General features: G+C 41.9%; 1 protein-coding gene across 1 annotated transcript; it reads right to left on the reverse strand.

Moving 5' to 3' along the window:
- Nucleotides 1-1,168: 1,168 nt before the first annotated feature.
- Nucleotides 1,169-13,624, reverse strand: mrpl55 (mitochondrial ribosomal protein L55). Its single transcript, XM_043699243.1, has 3 exons — nucleotides 13,495-13,624; nucleotides 7,636-7,837; nucleotides 1,169-2,161 (listed from the first exon to the last, which is right to left on the reverse strand). The coding sequence occupies exons 1-3, from the start codon at nucleotides 13,533-13,535 to the stop codon at nucleotides 2,015-2,017; spliced, it is 390 nt and encodes a 129-aa protein (XP_043555178.1). The 5' UTR covers nucleotides 13,536-13,624; the 3' UTR covers nucleotides 1,169-2,014.
- Between the last annotated feature and the right edge of the window lie 2,549 nt (nucleotides 13,625-16,173).

Genomic DNA, 16,173 nt, shown 5'->3' on the forward strand with positions numbered 1-16,173 from the left:
GGGAGGGGGGATGAAGAAACTGGTGAAGTCCATGTTCATCCCCTGTGGTTGGAGGGTTCCCAGTCGGAAGATAAGATGCTCCTCCTCCGACCGTCGGGTTGTTGTGGTTTGGCGGTGGATGAGTCCAATGACCTGCATATCCTCGGTGGAGTGGGAGGGGGAGTTGAAATGCTGTGTTACAGGGTGGTTGGGTTGGTTCGTCCGGGTGGCCCAGAGGTGCTGTCTGAATCGCTCCGCAAGTAGGCGGCCTGTCTCCCCAATATAGAGGAGGCCACACCGGCTGCAGTAGATGATGTGGGTGGAGGTGCAGGTGAATCTGTGGCGGATATGGAAGTTTCCTTTGGGGGCTTGGAGAGAAGTGAGGGGGGAGGTGTGGGCGCAAGTGTTGCACCTCCTGCGGTTGCAAGGGAAGGTGCCGGGAGTGGAGGTTGGGTTGGTGGGGGGTATGGATCTGACAAGGGAGTCGCGGAGGGAGTGGTCTCTACGGAAAGCTGATAGAGGAGGGGAGGGAAATATATCCTTGGTGGTGGGGTCCGTTTGGATCTTGATCTTGATCTCTGACATATGAGTCGTGACTTTAACTCTAAGCCAGTTTTAGGTACTTCTATAGCGTGATGGTTGCGTTGTTGTGTAACCCTGTGTTATAGAGAAATTGCACTTTGTAATCATGTTATAGCCACACATTTTAAAACTTTGTCCTTTAGAAACAGTGTCCCCAATTTGTCAATCGTGTTGTAGCAAATTCATGCTATAGCAGAACAATACGTAGGTCATAAAATTACCTATTGCAGCAAAAACAAGGTTCCCAGAAAAGCTAACTTCTGGGTGCTTTTTCTAACCCTACGTCTAAACTCCATTCCTTTCAAAAGTTGAAGCAGTAGAATTGGATACTGTTTCATCCTGTGGCTTCTCATGATAAAAGAAACAGGTAAAGCTTTAGACTTTGTCTAGGCCCAAGAAGGACAACATTTTTTTTAGCCTTTTATAGAGATAAGCCATATTTCCTAGGTTAGCCCGATTGAAAATCTGTGTGCTCAGATCACTGGAGTTAAATGGGTGGTTAGGTCTTAACTTCAGCATCTGATCCAGAATACACAGTCAAAACACTATAATGCTAGCTTCTTAAATGCAAATAGGCTTTAACGCAATTGAAGAATTTCGACCGTTATTTTTAGAACGCGAACTTTCCTTATCTTTATTGGCTACAACATGATTCCTGCCCCATTAGTTTACATGGCGTGGCTATTTTCTTATGACGAGATCATACAAAAATGGAACTGTTCTGTTATATCAGAACTATCAATGCATAATGCATCTCTTGAATGAGTTAGAGCACACATTAGTAATTCAAACTGTTACTAATCCACTTTTTGCTACAGTTTAAATCATCAGTCAGTATTTTAAATGCAGCACGACCTAAAATATGAAGGTAAATCAACTCAGAAGTATTCTGTCCTGGAATGAACATTGTAGCCATGGATTTTACATTCAAATGACAGATCCAATTTCAGAATGTAAGGATTTTATGTTTAGTACAACCCCAACTACTTGTTCATTTCAGATTGTTGCAAATATCATTCCATTCCTAGGATAATTATCATTGAATGGAAGTACTTGTAATCTGCCAGAATAAATATTCCATGAATAAGATAATAAACGTCTAACATAAAACTCAAAATGTGGCTAAATGTTCTCAAAATATATAGATATATTGGTTAAGTGCAGCCAGACACTGCAAGTACAGAATAGTTGTGTATGGTGATGATGGGGGAAGTCTAGTTAACAGGAAAATATTTTCTCCTAGAGAAAGAAAGAAATAAAAACAGGATTTAGTCCTGGTGACATTTTGAGTCAAGAACACAAGTGGATACAAACATACAAATAAGACTACTATTCATCAGTGAAAACGCAATAGTAATATGTGCAGTGTACATCAGTCAAGGTTTCACTGATGTCAGCGCCAGTCAAGCAGTCTGGTGACAGTTCTGCATTTCTGAATTCAAAATCCTGAAGGTCACTTTTTCTTCCAGAATTTGCTATAATCGTCAATTTTAAATTCATCTTCAAATTGCTCCTCTTTCATCCTGGTTCTCTTGGGATCACGTTTGCGCATTCTTGCTTTCCGTTCAGCTTCTGGCAGAAGGGAAACATCGACTGGCATCTGTAACAAATCAGTTAATTATATTCAAGAAATGGTTTTCAAACAATATGGATATACTGATGAAATGCATCAGCTCATAATAGAAAAACAGGCAATCTGCCTCAGCACATACTACAAGTGATCAAAACATGTTTTGGTTTTAGAGATAGAATATGAAAAGCTTGTACGATTTTGAAATGATGATGAATGATTACTGTAGGAAGAGCAAGAAGCTTTATTTTCAATGACACAATTATTTATATCTGATTTCACATTTACCTTGAAGAAAGCTTTAATGATAGAAGATGAAATATGTATTAAGGTAATTTAATGAGTGGGGAAATCCAGAACAAAGAAACATAAACTTGAAATTAAAGCACAGGCCATTCAAGGTGGAATCAATAAGCATCTTCAAGCAAAATGAACACCGCTGCTGAATTGTTTCCTCAAAAGCTGTTAATGCTAAGTCAATTAAAAATGTCAAAACTAAGACTGTGTAGGTATGAATCTAAAATTTGCTGGTTTAATCAAAATATAGTTAAATGAAATTGAATGAATGAAGCAATAGGTGTGTTTAGATTGAGTACAGTAACTTAGCAGTAACTTGCTGAATTCCAGTAGTCACCAGCTCCCACCCTAAAAAAGACCCCTTTATCTCTACTCTATGCCTTGTCAGTCAACCAATGCTCTAGCCAGTACCTTGCCCCTAACACCATGGGCACTTCACTTATTTAGCAGCCTCCTGTGCAACACCTTGTCAAAGGGCTTCTGGTAATCCAAGTAGTTCATGTTCACTAGCTCTCCTTTGTTTAACTTGTTTGTTACCTCCAAAGAATTCTAACAGCTTGGTCAGGCATGACCCCGAACTCCCACCCTCACCCCAACTTTAATGAAGCCCTGTTTTACCATGCACTTTCAAGTACTTTGCAGTCTCATCTCGATAACAGACTGTAAAATCTTACCAACAACAGAGGTCAGGCTAACCAGTCTATGGTTTCCTATCTTCTGTCTCCCTCCCTTTGAAAACAAGGGTGTTACATGAGCCATTTTCCAGTCTGGTGGAACCTTCCCTGACTCCAGTGATTCCTGAAAGATCACCACTAATGCCTCTACAATCTCCTCCGCTACCTTGTTCAAAAATTTGTTATGTAGTCCATCTAGTCCAGATGATTTATCCACCTTCATACCTTTCAGTTTCCCCAGCACCTTCTTCTTAGTGATGACCACAACAGTTACCTCTGCCCTCTGACTCTCCTGAAGTTTCGGTATGCTGGTGTCCTCCACTGTGAAAAGTAATGCAAAGTATCTATTCAGTTCCTCCACCATTTCTTTGTTGTCCAATACAACTTCTCCAGCCTCGTTTTCCAGCGGCCTATTGTCCAACTCTTATCTTTTTTTTTAACCTTTTAAATATCTAAAAAATAAACACTTGTAATCTTACTTACTATTGCTCGCCAACTTATCCTCATATTTCATCTTCTCCCCCATTACTGATTTTTTAATTACCCCTGCTGGTTTTTAAAGGTTTCCCAATTCTCTGGCTTCCCATGAACCTTCACCATATTGGACACTTTTTATTTTGCTTTTATGCTGTCCCTGACCTTCCCTTGTCAGCCATGGTTGTCTTGTCCTCCACTTCCTCCCCTGGATAAATTTCTGCTGTGCCTCTTGAATTACCCCTGGAAACTCCTGCCATTGCACTCCACTGTAGATTCCCCTTCCAATCAACTTTGGTCAGCACCTTCTTCATTTCTTTATAGTTACCTTTACTTAATTGTAATACCATTACATCTGATTCAAACTTCTCCCTTTCAAACTGCAGGGTGATTTCGATCATATTATGGTCACTTCCCTTCACCTTAAGCTCCCTAATCAAACAGAGTCATAGAGCCACACAGCATGAAAACAGACTCTTTGATCCACGTGTTCATGCCAACCAATAAGTCCAATCCAATTTGCCACCATTTGACTGCTTTCCCTTTGTACCCTTCCTATTCATATACCCATCCAGTTACCTTTTAAGTGTTGTAATCGTACCGGCCTCCACCACTTACCCTGGCAGCTCAGTCCGTACATGCACCACCTTTTTCGTGAAAAAGTTTCCCTTCTAAATCTTTCCCTTCTCACCTGAAACTTATGCCCTCTTGTTGTGGACTCTCCCACCCCAGGGAAAAGACTTGTCTAGTCACCCTGTCCATGCTCCTCATGATTTTATAAACCTCCGTAAGGTCACCCCTCAACATCCATCGCTCCATGGAAAATAGCCCCAGTCTATTCAGCCTCTCCCTATAGCTCAAACCCTCCAACACTAGCAACACCCTTGTAAATTTTTTCTGAACCTTCAAGTTTCACAACATCATTTCGAAAAGAGGGAGACCAGAATTGCACACTATATTCCAAAAGTGGCCTAACCAATGTCCTGTACAGCTGCAACTCCTGTACTCAATGCTCTGACCAATAAAGGAAAGCATACCAAACGCTTTCTTCAGTATCCTATCTACCCGCGACTTCACTTCCAAGGAACTATGAACTTGCACTCAAAGGTCTCTTTGTTCAGCAACACTTCCCAGGATTGTACTATTAAGTGTATAAGTTCTGCCCTATTTTGCCTTTGCAAAATACACATCCTACATTTATCTAAATTAAACTCTATCTGTCACTCCTTGGCCCATTTGATCAAGACTCTATTGTAATCTGAGGTAATCCTCTTCGCTGGCCATTCCACTTCCAATTTTGGGGTCATCTGCAAACTTACTAACCATTCCTCCTACGTTCAAATCCAAATTATTTATATAAATGATGAAAAGCAGTGAACACAGCACTGCCTTATTATACATCACCAAATCAAAATTGCCTGTTTTCTAGTGTGATCTACCACCAATTGCTCCAAAGAACCATAACATAGACATTTCACATGTTCCTTTTTGTGAGATCCGTTACCAACATGATTACCTTGTTCTACCTGCATATTGAAGTCCCCTAGATTACTGCAATAGAGTCTTTATTACATGCCTTTCCTATCGCGCGATTTATTTTCTTCCCGACTACTGTTGGTCAGCCTTCCAACTTCTATCGGTGTCTTTTTACCTTTGGGGTTCCTCAACTCTAACCATTCCATGTCTTCCGACTCGATATCACCTCTTGCTATCAATTTAATTTGATTTCTTACCAACAAGGCAACCCACCCTTCTGGGCATTCACCTGTCCATTCAACAGAATGTGTCTCCTGGCCCTGATCCTCTTGCAGCCAGGTCTCTGATACCCACAACAGCATACCTGCCAATTTCATTCTGAATGGCAAACTAATTTACCTTCTATCATATACTGTACGCATTTAAGTACAACACCCACAGTCCTGTATTGACTGTCCCCTTTTTCATAGTTGTTCTCTCATCTGCTGTGCCTGAAGTTAGGTCCCTGACCCTTTCCTTATTCTCTGTCCAATTAGTTGTTCTGGAAACTTTCACAACCTCTGCTGGAGATCTCCCCTCTAACTTTTTCAGTAATTTTTCATACGACTGCACCCATCCCTACATTATTTAGTTTAAAGCCCTATCCACAGCCCTCGTCATGCGATTCGCCAGGTATCTGGTCTCAGCATGATTCAGGTGAAGCCCATCCCATCCCTCCATTCCCAGTACTGGTGCCAATATTCCACGAATTCAAACCTGTTTCATCCACATCAATCTTTGAAATCACACTCTTTAACTTTGTTGACCTTGTGCTATTTGCCCGTGGCTCAGGTAATAATCCAGAGATTACTACATTTTTGGTTCTGTTTTTCTAATTTAGCAACGAACTGCTTGCAATCTCTCAGCAGAGCTCTTTCTACATAAGTCGTCGGTACCTACATAGACCATGACAATGAAGTCATTCCCCTCCCACTTCAAGTTTTTCTGTGGCCCAGATGAGATATTCTGAACCTGGACGCCAGACAGGCAACGCAGCCTTCAGGACCCTCAATCCTGGACATAGAGAACAGTATCTTTTCCCTGACTATACTCTCCTTGATTACAACTACTCTTTTCTTCTCCTCCCCTGCAAGTCAATGTAAGGGGTGTGGCTGCCCCCAAAACACAACATCCAGGTAACTCTCCCTCTCCCTGTATGTCACAGTGTTCAAAACTCAGATTCCAGCTCAAACTCTAAGCCAGACTTCCTTAAACAACCAGTCACTGTGAAACACAATGGGGTCCACCAACTCCTACAACATGCAGATACAATACATCACTTAACCCAGCATTTCCATTTTAATTACTTATTTCCCCTCCTGGGAAGTTACCAATCATTTAAGGTTGACATCAATATGGAAATTCAGTTTTGCATCCAATCTGTGTGCACTGCCTTTGAACACGTAAAGATATGAATCATTAATGACAGTGACATGTGTTGATATCAAGGTTCTTGTGTATAAGGTCTATACATCTTTCAACTCTTCCACATGGCTCCAAAACTATGCATAGAAACAAGATTAAGGAACTTGCTAAGTACCATCAACGCTGTTTGAGATGGAATTTCTGCATCAGCTGATAGGACTGGCATACTGACATCAGCATCCTTGAAACAACCAATAGCACCAACATCAAGGCCATGATCATCTGAAACCAATTCCGCTGGGCTAGTCCGAGTTCCGATTGCCAAAACTAATCACCTTCATCCAGCTCATGGAAGGCACTTGAACAAGAGGAGGACACTCAAGAAATGCAACATGGATGTTAATGTGTGAGAGATCTCCATTCAGAAGAAATAGATTTGCAGAAAACCTGTATGAAGGGGCACAATTCTCTGAGATCATCCATTAGCAAGAGGAAGAACAGGAAAGGAACCAGACAAAGGAATGCCAGTGATTTCAAGGCCAGGGGTTAATTACACTTCTACTGGAAACACAAATGTGTGGTCAGAGATGCAGCTGTAGGATTGGGCTCATCAGCCAGACAAGGGTCCGCATGATCAGCGACACAGAATTTCCACATCGACAGTCACATTCATTAGTGAGTGACTGCCTCCACTAACTTTGGACCTGCCTTCAGACAGAGACCTGAAGACGATAAAACAATGTATACATGCCATCACCCTTATTTTCAAATGTCCAGTTCCAGGAATATATTTGTAACTTAAGGTAATAAGAACAAAAAAAAGCTGGAAAATTAAGTTGGTCATGCAACATCTGCCTCTCCACAGTTTCTACCTTTATTATTATTTCAGATAGTTAGCATCTTGTCTTGCTGAGCTCATTTTTGATGTGGAAAACCCATGAACATGGAAGAAAACGTTCATATTTTTCCTAAGAAAGTATTCATTTCAAAAAAGCTTGAAGTATTTTTGAGTTAAAATGTTGACAGGAAGGTTATGAAATTACAAATCTGCTTTTATATGCCACCATATTATTTGTCTTAGAAGCATTACAGAACTTAAACAATCAATTAGTTTGGATGTTTTGATCAAAATTGCTTCCTTCCACCTCTCCCAAAAAACAAAATAACCTTCATCCTTACTGTAATAATTCTTTTAGGTTCCTTGTATCGGATATTGATAGTGGATCCATCAGGTCGAACCAGCAGAACAGGATATAGCCTGGCATAAACCTGTCTTCCACAGCGAACTACTGAAGTTCGATTAGAATTGTTCCGCCTGGATGTGCTGTGCACAGGATACACAGCAGGAAGCAACCTTTCAGAAGCTTTTAGCTGTAAAGAACTATTGAAAATAAAAACACTTACTAATAAATTTAAAGCAATGATTACTTAAACAGGTGAAGCATATGCATAATCAACAACATATCAATCCTGTGTGCGAAGTTCAGTTATGATGTTAGCAGTAGATTTACACGTATAAGTCAGCTTGCAAAAGCACCTCCATAACAAGTTAAGCTCGTAATAAAATTCAGATATTTCTTTCAATTAATATGCTACAGGACAGCTGATTGGTACATAACGGGTCAACTGTTTTTTCCGCTTTCAATCTACATTAAGGAAAAGCAAGAGTTGTGGCTTTAAAGTAATTAATTTTGTAATTGGCTTAAATTCAGGGTAAGGGTATTTTTAATGAAAGAAGCCCATCTCTGCACAGCCTGCAATATGGAGGAAGTTTCCGACATTCCTAACAGACCGGATGAGCCCATCTGCAGAAAGTGTGATTGGTTTGACCAGCTTTAGCATCAGGTTCCAGAGCTTGAGCATCGGCTGGAAGTATTGCAGTGCATCAAAGAAGCTCAGAGTTAGGTGGATATGTTTAGATGCAGTCACCCTGTAGCTTATGGAAGTGCAATGACAGAAGGACTGGGTGACCACCAGACAGAAGGGAACTGGCAGGGACTTAGGAAAGCCCCAGTGTGTCTCTCACCCAAAAACAGCTTTCCTGTCATGGAAAATGGTGAATGTGTTAGCTCATCTAGGGAGTGGAATCAGAACTCACTGCTCAGGGGAGGAGCAGATAGAGAGGAAGAACAATATTGGTAGGGTTCTCAATAGTGAATTGTACAGAAAAGTGTTTCTGCAGACCTCACTGCAGGATATGCTACCTCCCTGGTGACTGAACTGCTGAAGAGAGAAGGTAAACAGTTGGAGGCTATGGCTCACACAGAAATAAATGACAGGCTGAAAGAGGAATGAGTTTCTGCAACAAGAATTTATGGAGGTATGTCCCAGATTGAAAGACAGAACCTCAAAGAAGAATAGGCAGACAGATCAGATCAATCGTGGTTGAAGAGTTGGTGCAGGAGAGTGGGCTTTAGAATGAGATGGCGTGCAAAGGGGAATGTCTCAATATTGATCAAAAAGTTGATAATTGTAATATGGAGGCACGCTATTTTTGGAAGCTCCTCAAAGGTTGGTGGCTAATGGGAAATATTCATCCTAGCATTCAGTTACCAGTGGTGTACCGCAAGGATCTATTTTGGGGCCACTGCTCTTTGCAATTTTTATAAATGACCTAGATGAGGGCGTAGAAGGATAGGTTATTGAATTTGCGAATGACACGAAGGTTGGTGGAGTTGTGGATAGTGCTGAAGGATGTTGCAAGTTACAGAGGGACATAGATAAGTTGCACAGCTGGGCTGAGGTGTGGCAAATGGAGTTTAATACGGAAAAGTGTGAAGTGATTCACTTTGGAAGGAGCAACAGGAATACAGAGTCCTGGGCTAATGGTAAGATTCTCGGTAGTGTAGATAAGCAGAGAGAGATTTCGGTGTTCATGTACACAGATCCCTGAAAGTTGCCACCCAGGTTGATAGGGTTATTAAGAAGGCTTATTGCTTTCATTGGTAGAGGATTGAGTTTTGGAGCCACAAGGTCATGCTGTAGCTGTACAAAGCTCTGGTGCGGCTGCACTTGAAGTATTGCATACAGTTCTGGTCACCGCATTATAGGAAGGATGTGGAAGCGTTGGAAAGGGTGCACAGGAGATTTGTTAGGATGTTACTTGGTATGGAGGGATGGTCTTATGAGGAAAGGCTGAGGGACTTGAGACTATTTTTGTTGGAAAGACGAAGGTTGAAAGCTGTTTTATTTAAGAAAATCAGAGGGTCAGATAGGAAAATGAGAGTCTTTTTCCTCGGATGGTGATTGCTAGCACAAGAGAACATAGCTTTAAATTGAAGCGTGATAGATATTGGACAGATGTCAGAGGTGGTTTTGATTAGATTAGATTAGATTAGATTACAGTGTGGAAACAGGCCCTTCGGCCCAACAAGTCCACACCGACCCGCCGAAGCGAAACCCACCCATACCCCTACATGTACCCCTTACCTAACACTACGGACAATTTAGCATGGCCAATTCACCTGACCTGCACATCTTTGGACTGTGGGAGGAAACCGGAGCACCCGGAGGAAACCCACGCAGACACGGGGAGAATGTGCAAACTCCACACAGAGTCGCCTGAGGCGGGAATTGAACTCGGGTCTCTGGCGCTGTGAGGCAGCAGTGCTAACCACTGTGCCACCGTGCTGCCACTAGTTTCTTTACTCAGAGACTAGTATGGGGAGTGGAATGCACTGGCTGCAACAGTAGTAGACTCGCCAACTTTAAGGGCATTTAAATGGTCACTGGATATAAATATGGACGAAAATGCAATAGGGTAGGATAGATTGGCTTCAGATTGGTTCCATAAGTCAGCGCAACATCGAGGGCCTGCACTGTTCTTTAATGTTCTATGTTCTCTAAGTGTGGAGCTTGAAATCAACAAGGGGGGGCAATCATACTACTGGGATTGTACTATAGGCCTCCACTCCCCTACAGTCAGGGCAAGACAGAAGGATGGATATGCATGCAAATCTTAGCAAAATGTAAAAATGATAGGGTAATAACAGAGGATTTCAACTTCCCCAATCATAAATGTGATAGACATAGGTGAAAGTTTCAGAGGGGGTGCAATTCTTACAATATACCCAGGAAAGCTTTTTAAACCAGGAAGCAGTTGGAGTGTTAGCAGAGGAGCATTTCAGTAATAGTGACCATAACTCAGTTAAGATTCAAGGTAATTATGGAAGAGAGCAAAGGTGGACCAGAAATAAAGGTTCTGAATTGGAGATGGTCGATTTTAATGTAAGGCTGGAGATGACTAAAGGGAGAAGTTACTTGTAGGAAAATAGACATCAGAGCAGTGAGAGCTATTCAAAAGGTTTATAGTGAGAGTGCAGAGCCAATATACTCCCACAAATATGAAGAGTTGGAACCAACAAGTCCAGGGAATCTTAGATATCTGGGGATGTATAGGACTAGATAAGGAAAGAAATGGTAGCTTAGAGCAGATTCTGAAGACTCAAAACAGCAGAAATCCAACAACAGGATGTATTGAAAATAAGGAGTTACTTAAAAAGAAATTGCAAGAACAAAGAAGGGGCATGAAAGAAAAAGTAAAGTAAAATAAAGAAAAGTTCAAAGATGATTTATATACATATTAGGGGAAGAAAAATAACCTGGGAAAGAGTAGTGGCCATTAAAGATCATTGTGGCAACCTGTGTGGAGCCAGAAGATGAAGGTTAGGTTTTAAATGATTACTTCATTATATTCATTCATTATAAAGAAAGGCGATGCAGGTACAGAAATCAGGAAGAGGGGCTGTGATATTCTTGAATACATTAATATTGAGAGGGAGGCGGTATTAAGAGTTTTCGACGGCTTAGAAGTGGATAAATCCCTGGGCCCATATGAGATATATCCCAGGCTGTTATGGAAGGCAAAGCGGTTCTGACAACTTTCAAATCCTCGCTGGCCAAATGAGAATTGCCCTGAACAGAAGGGTAGCTAATGTGGTCCCATATTCAAGAAGGTTGATAGGGATAAAGCAGGTAACTACAGATCAACGAGTCCTATACCAAAGGCAGGGAAACTGCTGGAAAAAAATCTCATGGGCTGAAACTTTCTCCACTGGAGAATTAAGGATTAACCAAAGATAGTCAGCCTGGCTCTATTAGAAAGGAAATCATGTCTTACAAATTTGATTAACTTTTTCATCAGAGGTGACTAGGTATGTACATGATGGTAGCGCAGTTGATTTTATCGACATGGTCTTCAGTAAGGCTTTTGATGTGATAGTGAATGAGAGACTGGTCAAGTAAGAAAGATGGATCCATGGAAATTTGGCAAAGTGGATCCAAAGTTGGCTTAGTGGCATACAGCAGGGTGGGATGCTGGTCCCTTGCCACTTTTAGTGCACATTATATTTCCTACATTCACATGTAGAACATTATTCAGTTAGGTTTGCAGGTGACATAAAAATTGGTACTGCAGCAAGCTTTAGAATACAGGACAATATATGCAGAACAGTGGAAAATGGAATTTCATCCTGAAAAGTATGAATTGATGGATTTTGGGAGGACTAACAAGATAAGCAAATGCACAATGAATGTTAGGACCCTAGGAACAAAAAAGATCAGAGGGACCTTCATGTGCATGTCCATGCATCCTTGAAGGCTTCAGGACAGTAGAAAAGACAATTAAAAAAATCACATGGGATACCTGTTTTTATTAGTTAAGGCACTGAATACAAGAGTAGGGAGGTTGTGTGTAAAATATTGATTTTACACACGCATGCAGTTCTGGTCATTGCACTATAAGATGGATGGGTTTACACTTGAGATGAGATTCATCAGATGTTGCCTGGGCTATATAATTTGGGATTGTGTTCTTCAGAGCAGAGAAGGCTGAAGAGAGGACCTAATCAATATGTACAAATTGAGTATATGACCTGGAGGTGTCGGTGTTGGACTGGGGTGGACAAAGTTAAAAATTACATAACACCAGGTTACAGTCCAATAGGTTTATTTGGAGGCACTAGCTTTTGAATGGCGCTTCATCAGAAAGAGCAGTGCTCCGAAAGCTACTGAGGGAAAAAAGTACGTCACTCAGATGGTGGGGGCCTATTTGTAACTCACTGCTTAAAAGGGTGGTATAGAAGTGGGTCAAAAAGTGGGCCACTAGAAAAGCACAGAAGGTCAGGCAGCATCCGAGGAGCAGTTGTTGTTGCTTCAGGCTTACCAAAACGTTAACTCTTTTGCTCCTCAGATGCTGCCTGATCGGCTGTGTTTTACCAACACCACACTCTCGACTTTAATCTCCAGCGTCTGCAGTCCTCAATTTCTCTCAGGTAGGAACCCTCACAAGATTTTACGAAGTATTTAAATAAGCATGAAAAGCACAAATAGCATACAAGACAAGACTACAGGCCAATGTTGGAAAATGAAATTCGAGTAGCTAGGCGCTTGATGAATGGTATGAACACGATGGGCCGAAGGAGCTGTTTCCGTGCAATGGAACTTTACGATTCTCAAGTGTATTGGAATGATCTAGAGATTAAACACAGGGACAAGGAATTATTAGAGGGGAAACAGGGAGTTGCATTGCACAGATGTGTTCAGAGATTCACTGTTGACATTTAAAACCAGGAGTGCCTGAGAAAGTTGCTCGAGGAAACAATAACGGTCCACAATTTTTAGAAAGTTTCGTGCAAGAAGTCACATCAGATTAATTCTGAACCTCAAGTGATTGGCAGCCGCTTTATAAGAACAAATCCGCTTATTTTCCAAGTGAAACAGAAGCACAGGACTGTCCCAAAAAAAATTCTGCGACAATCCTGATCCAAGAGCGGCTCCAACTAAGAGCGGCTTCTTCCCTGAAGAAGGGCCTGTGCCCGAAACGTCGAATCTCCTGTTCCCTGGATGCTGCCTGACCTGCTGTGCTGTTCCAGCAATAAAGTTTCAACCTCCAACTAAATCAGCCAATCCCAAAGTGAAAAAAATAACAACCCAGACACATCTCAGCCTGGGTACAACAAGCTCTGCTTCTGCTCCGTCCAATGACAAATGTTTGAAATGTTGATATTTAACTGCTTTAAATTGACATTCATTACTTACAGCGCAGACCGCCAAAGCCGCACAATACACCACGACGCCATTTCCACGAGCCGGAAGTGTTCAGCGCGCGGACCAGGTCGGCAGGACAACAGCGGCTCAGGACAATGGTTCCGTCCGGACACTAACCTTGGCCGCACTTACCCAGGGCCGCACCGAGTGGAGTTTATTTCATCGTTTCAGAAACCGGTGACGTTCTCAAGCAGAAATAACGCTGTGATTCCGGATTTATTTTTATATCAGCAGTTTTTTCGTTATTTATGAAATGTGAAGTATTTTCTAGGCATATCTGACATGAAAATGCTTCCCCCAACCAAATGCATTGTGATTTGTATTTGTTGCCAATTCTGCTTGAAGGTTTTCCCAGAGGCTTCATCACATGACGATCTGGGCACAAAATCTGACCTTGTCACTGAAATAGGTCCACAGGCACCCTTTATTTACACATGGAAAGTGCTTGACACTGATCCAGCTTCCACAGAGTGAACAGAACCTCTTAACACTTTTTGTTTTAAGAAATCCCCAGTTCACTGCTTGTGGCCAACTAGCTCAAGAGCCAGGAACCCGAGGCACACTGATTGTGGCTAGCCAGCTCAAGAACCAGCTCCCCACAAACAAAAACAAAATCCTCAAAAGCTAGTTTCTCACAAAAAAAATAAAATCACAAACAAAAACTCCCTAGGGCCACTGGTTGTGGCCAGTCAGCTCAGTAGCCAGTTCCCCATAAACAAATAAAACCATGACTAAAAATCCACAGTACACACTAGCTAGCTCAAGAGCCAGCTGATAATCTGTTTTTTATCTGTCAGCTCGGGCCCCCAGCTCAACAACCCTAATCAGGGAACTCATTTTCCATGAGGTCCACCTGGTTAACCTCTTTACAATCACTAGAGTCACACTAATAAATGTTCTCACATAGGGTTTCAGTCTTTGTAGTTGACAATCTTTCTCATGGTTTTGGAATGAAATGTCAGAATCATTGGCAAGGCTGGCATTTATTTCCCATTATATTTGCCCATGAGAAGACATTGGAGAGGCACCTCCTCAGTCCACTGCAGGTTGTGGTGGAGAGAGTTCCAGGAACCTGATGTGGCAATGGTGAAGGAACAGTGATGTATTTCCAAATTGGGATATTATAGTCTCCATAATCATACAGAAACAGACCCAACTTGTCCACACTGGCCCGATATCCAAATCTGACCTCATCCCATTTGGCAGCATTTGGCCCATATCCCTCCAAATGTTTCCTATTCATGTACTCACCCAGATGTCTTCTAAATGTTGTAATTGTACCTGTCTCTACCATTTCATCTGGCAGCTTGTTCCATACATGCCTCACCCTCTGAATGAAAAGGTTACCCCTCTTAATGTTTTAAATATTTACCCTCTCGATTATGTATCTAGCTTTGGATTCCTCCATCCTAGGAAAAAGACCTTGCAACATGGAAACAGACCCTTCGGTCAAATCATAGAGTCATAGAGATATACAGACCATCAGTCGAACCCGTCCATGCCGACCAGATATCCCAACCCAATCTAATCCCACCTGCCAGCACCCGGCCCATATCCCTCCAAACTCTTCCTATTCATATTCCCATCCAAATGCCTCTTAAATGTTGCAATTGTACCAGCCTCCACCACATCCTCTGGCAGTTCATTCCATACACGTAGCACCCTCTCCTTGAAAAAGTTGCCCCTTAGGTCTCTTTTATATCTTTCCCCTCTCACCCTAAACCTATGCCCTCTCGTTCTGGACTCCCCGATCCAAGGGAAAAGACTTTGCCTATTTATCCTATCCGTGCCCCTCATACTTTTGTAATCTTGGAGGAACGGTTTGGGCGAAGTTCACAGCACAGAATCAGATAAGTTAATTGTTGTTTTAAGTCTGTCCAAGAGAAAGGCTGAATTAGTGACTACAGTGGGTTCTTTCTTGATTATATGTTTTTGGAGATAAGTCACTTGATCAAACTTAAAATATAAGCCATAGCTCTTAATTTAACCTGAGGCAGTGTTTTGAAGAGGAATAAGACAGTGTTATTTTCTGGGTCTGTAGATTGTGAAGGAGCAAAAATGGCCTTTAATACAGTGATATGTACTTCTTGTCAGATGTGAGAGTTTAAAGAGAGTTTAAGGGTTACTGCGGATTATATCTGCCATAAATGCTGTTGGATGCGAATCTTATCAGATCGAGTGGATCAGTTGGAGAGACAGATAGAAGCGATGAGGAATTTGCAGCAGCAACAGTATGTGATAGATGGCAGTTATAGGAAGGGGGGAAAGTCTCAGATACAGTCACATAGATGGGTTAACTGCAGGAAGGGTAAAAGAGGTAGGCACCAAGGGCAGGAGTCTTTTGTGGATATACCCATTTCAAACAGGTATGCTCTTATGGAAAATGTAGGGGGTGATGGATTCTCAGGGGAACGTAGCACGAACAGCCACGTTTCTGGTATTGAGACTGGCTCTATTGCAACGAGGGGTACTTTGGCTTCCAAGAGATCAATTGTGTTAGAGGATTCTGTAACCGGAGCTATAGACAGACGTTTACGTGGCCAGCAGAGAAAAAGCGGAATGGTGTGTTGTTTCCCTGGTGCCAGGATTAAGGATGTCTCAGAGAGGGTGCAGAATGTTCTCACGGGGGAGAGGGGCCAGCAAGAGGTCATTGTCCACATTGGAACCAAC

This window comes from Chiloscyllium plagiosum, chromosome 11 (genome assembly GCF_004010195.1).
Source record: "Chiloscyllium plagiosum isolate BGI_BamShark_2017 chromosome 11, ASM401019v2, whole genome shotgun sequence".
In the NCBI taxonomy this organism is placed as follows: domain Eukaryota; kingdom Metazoa; phylum Chordata; class Chondrichthyes; order Orectolobiformes; family Hemiscylliidae; genus Chiloscyllium; species Chiloscyllium plagiosum.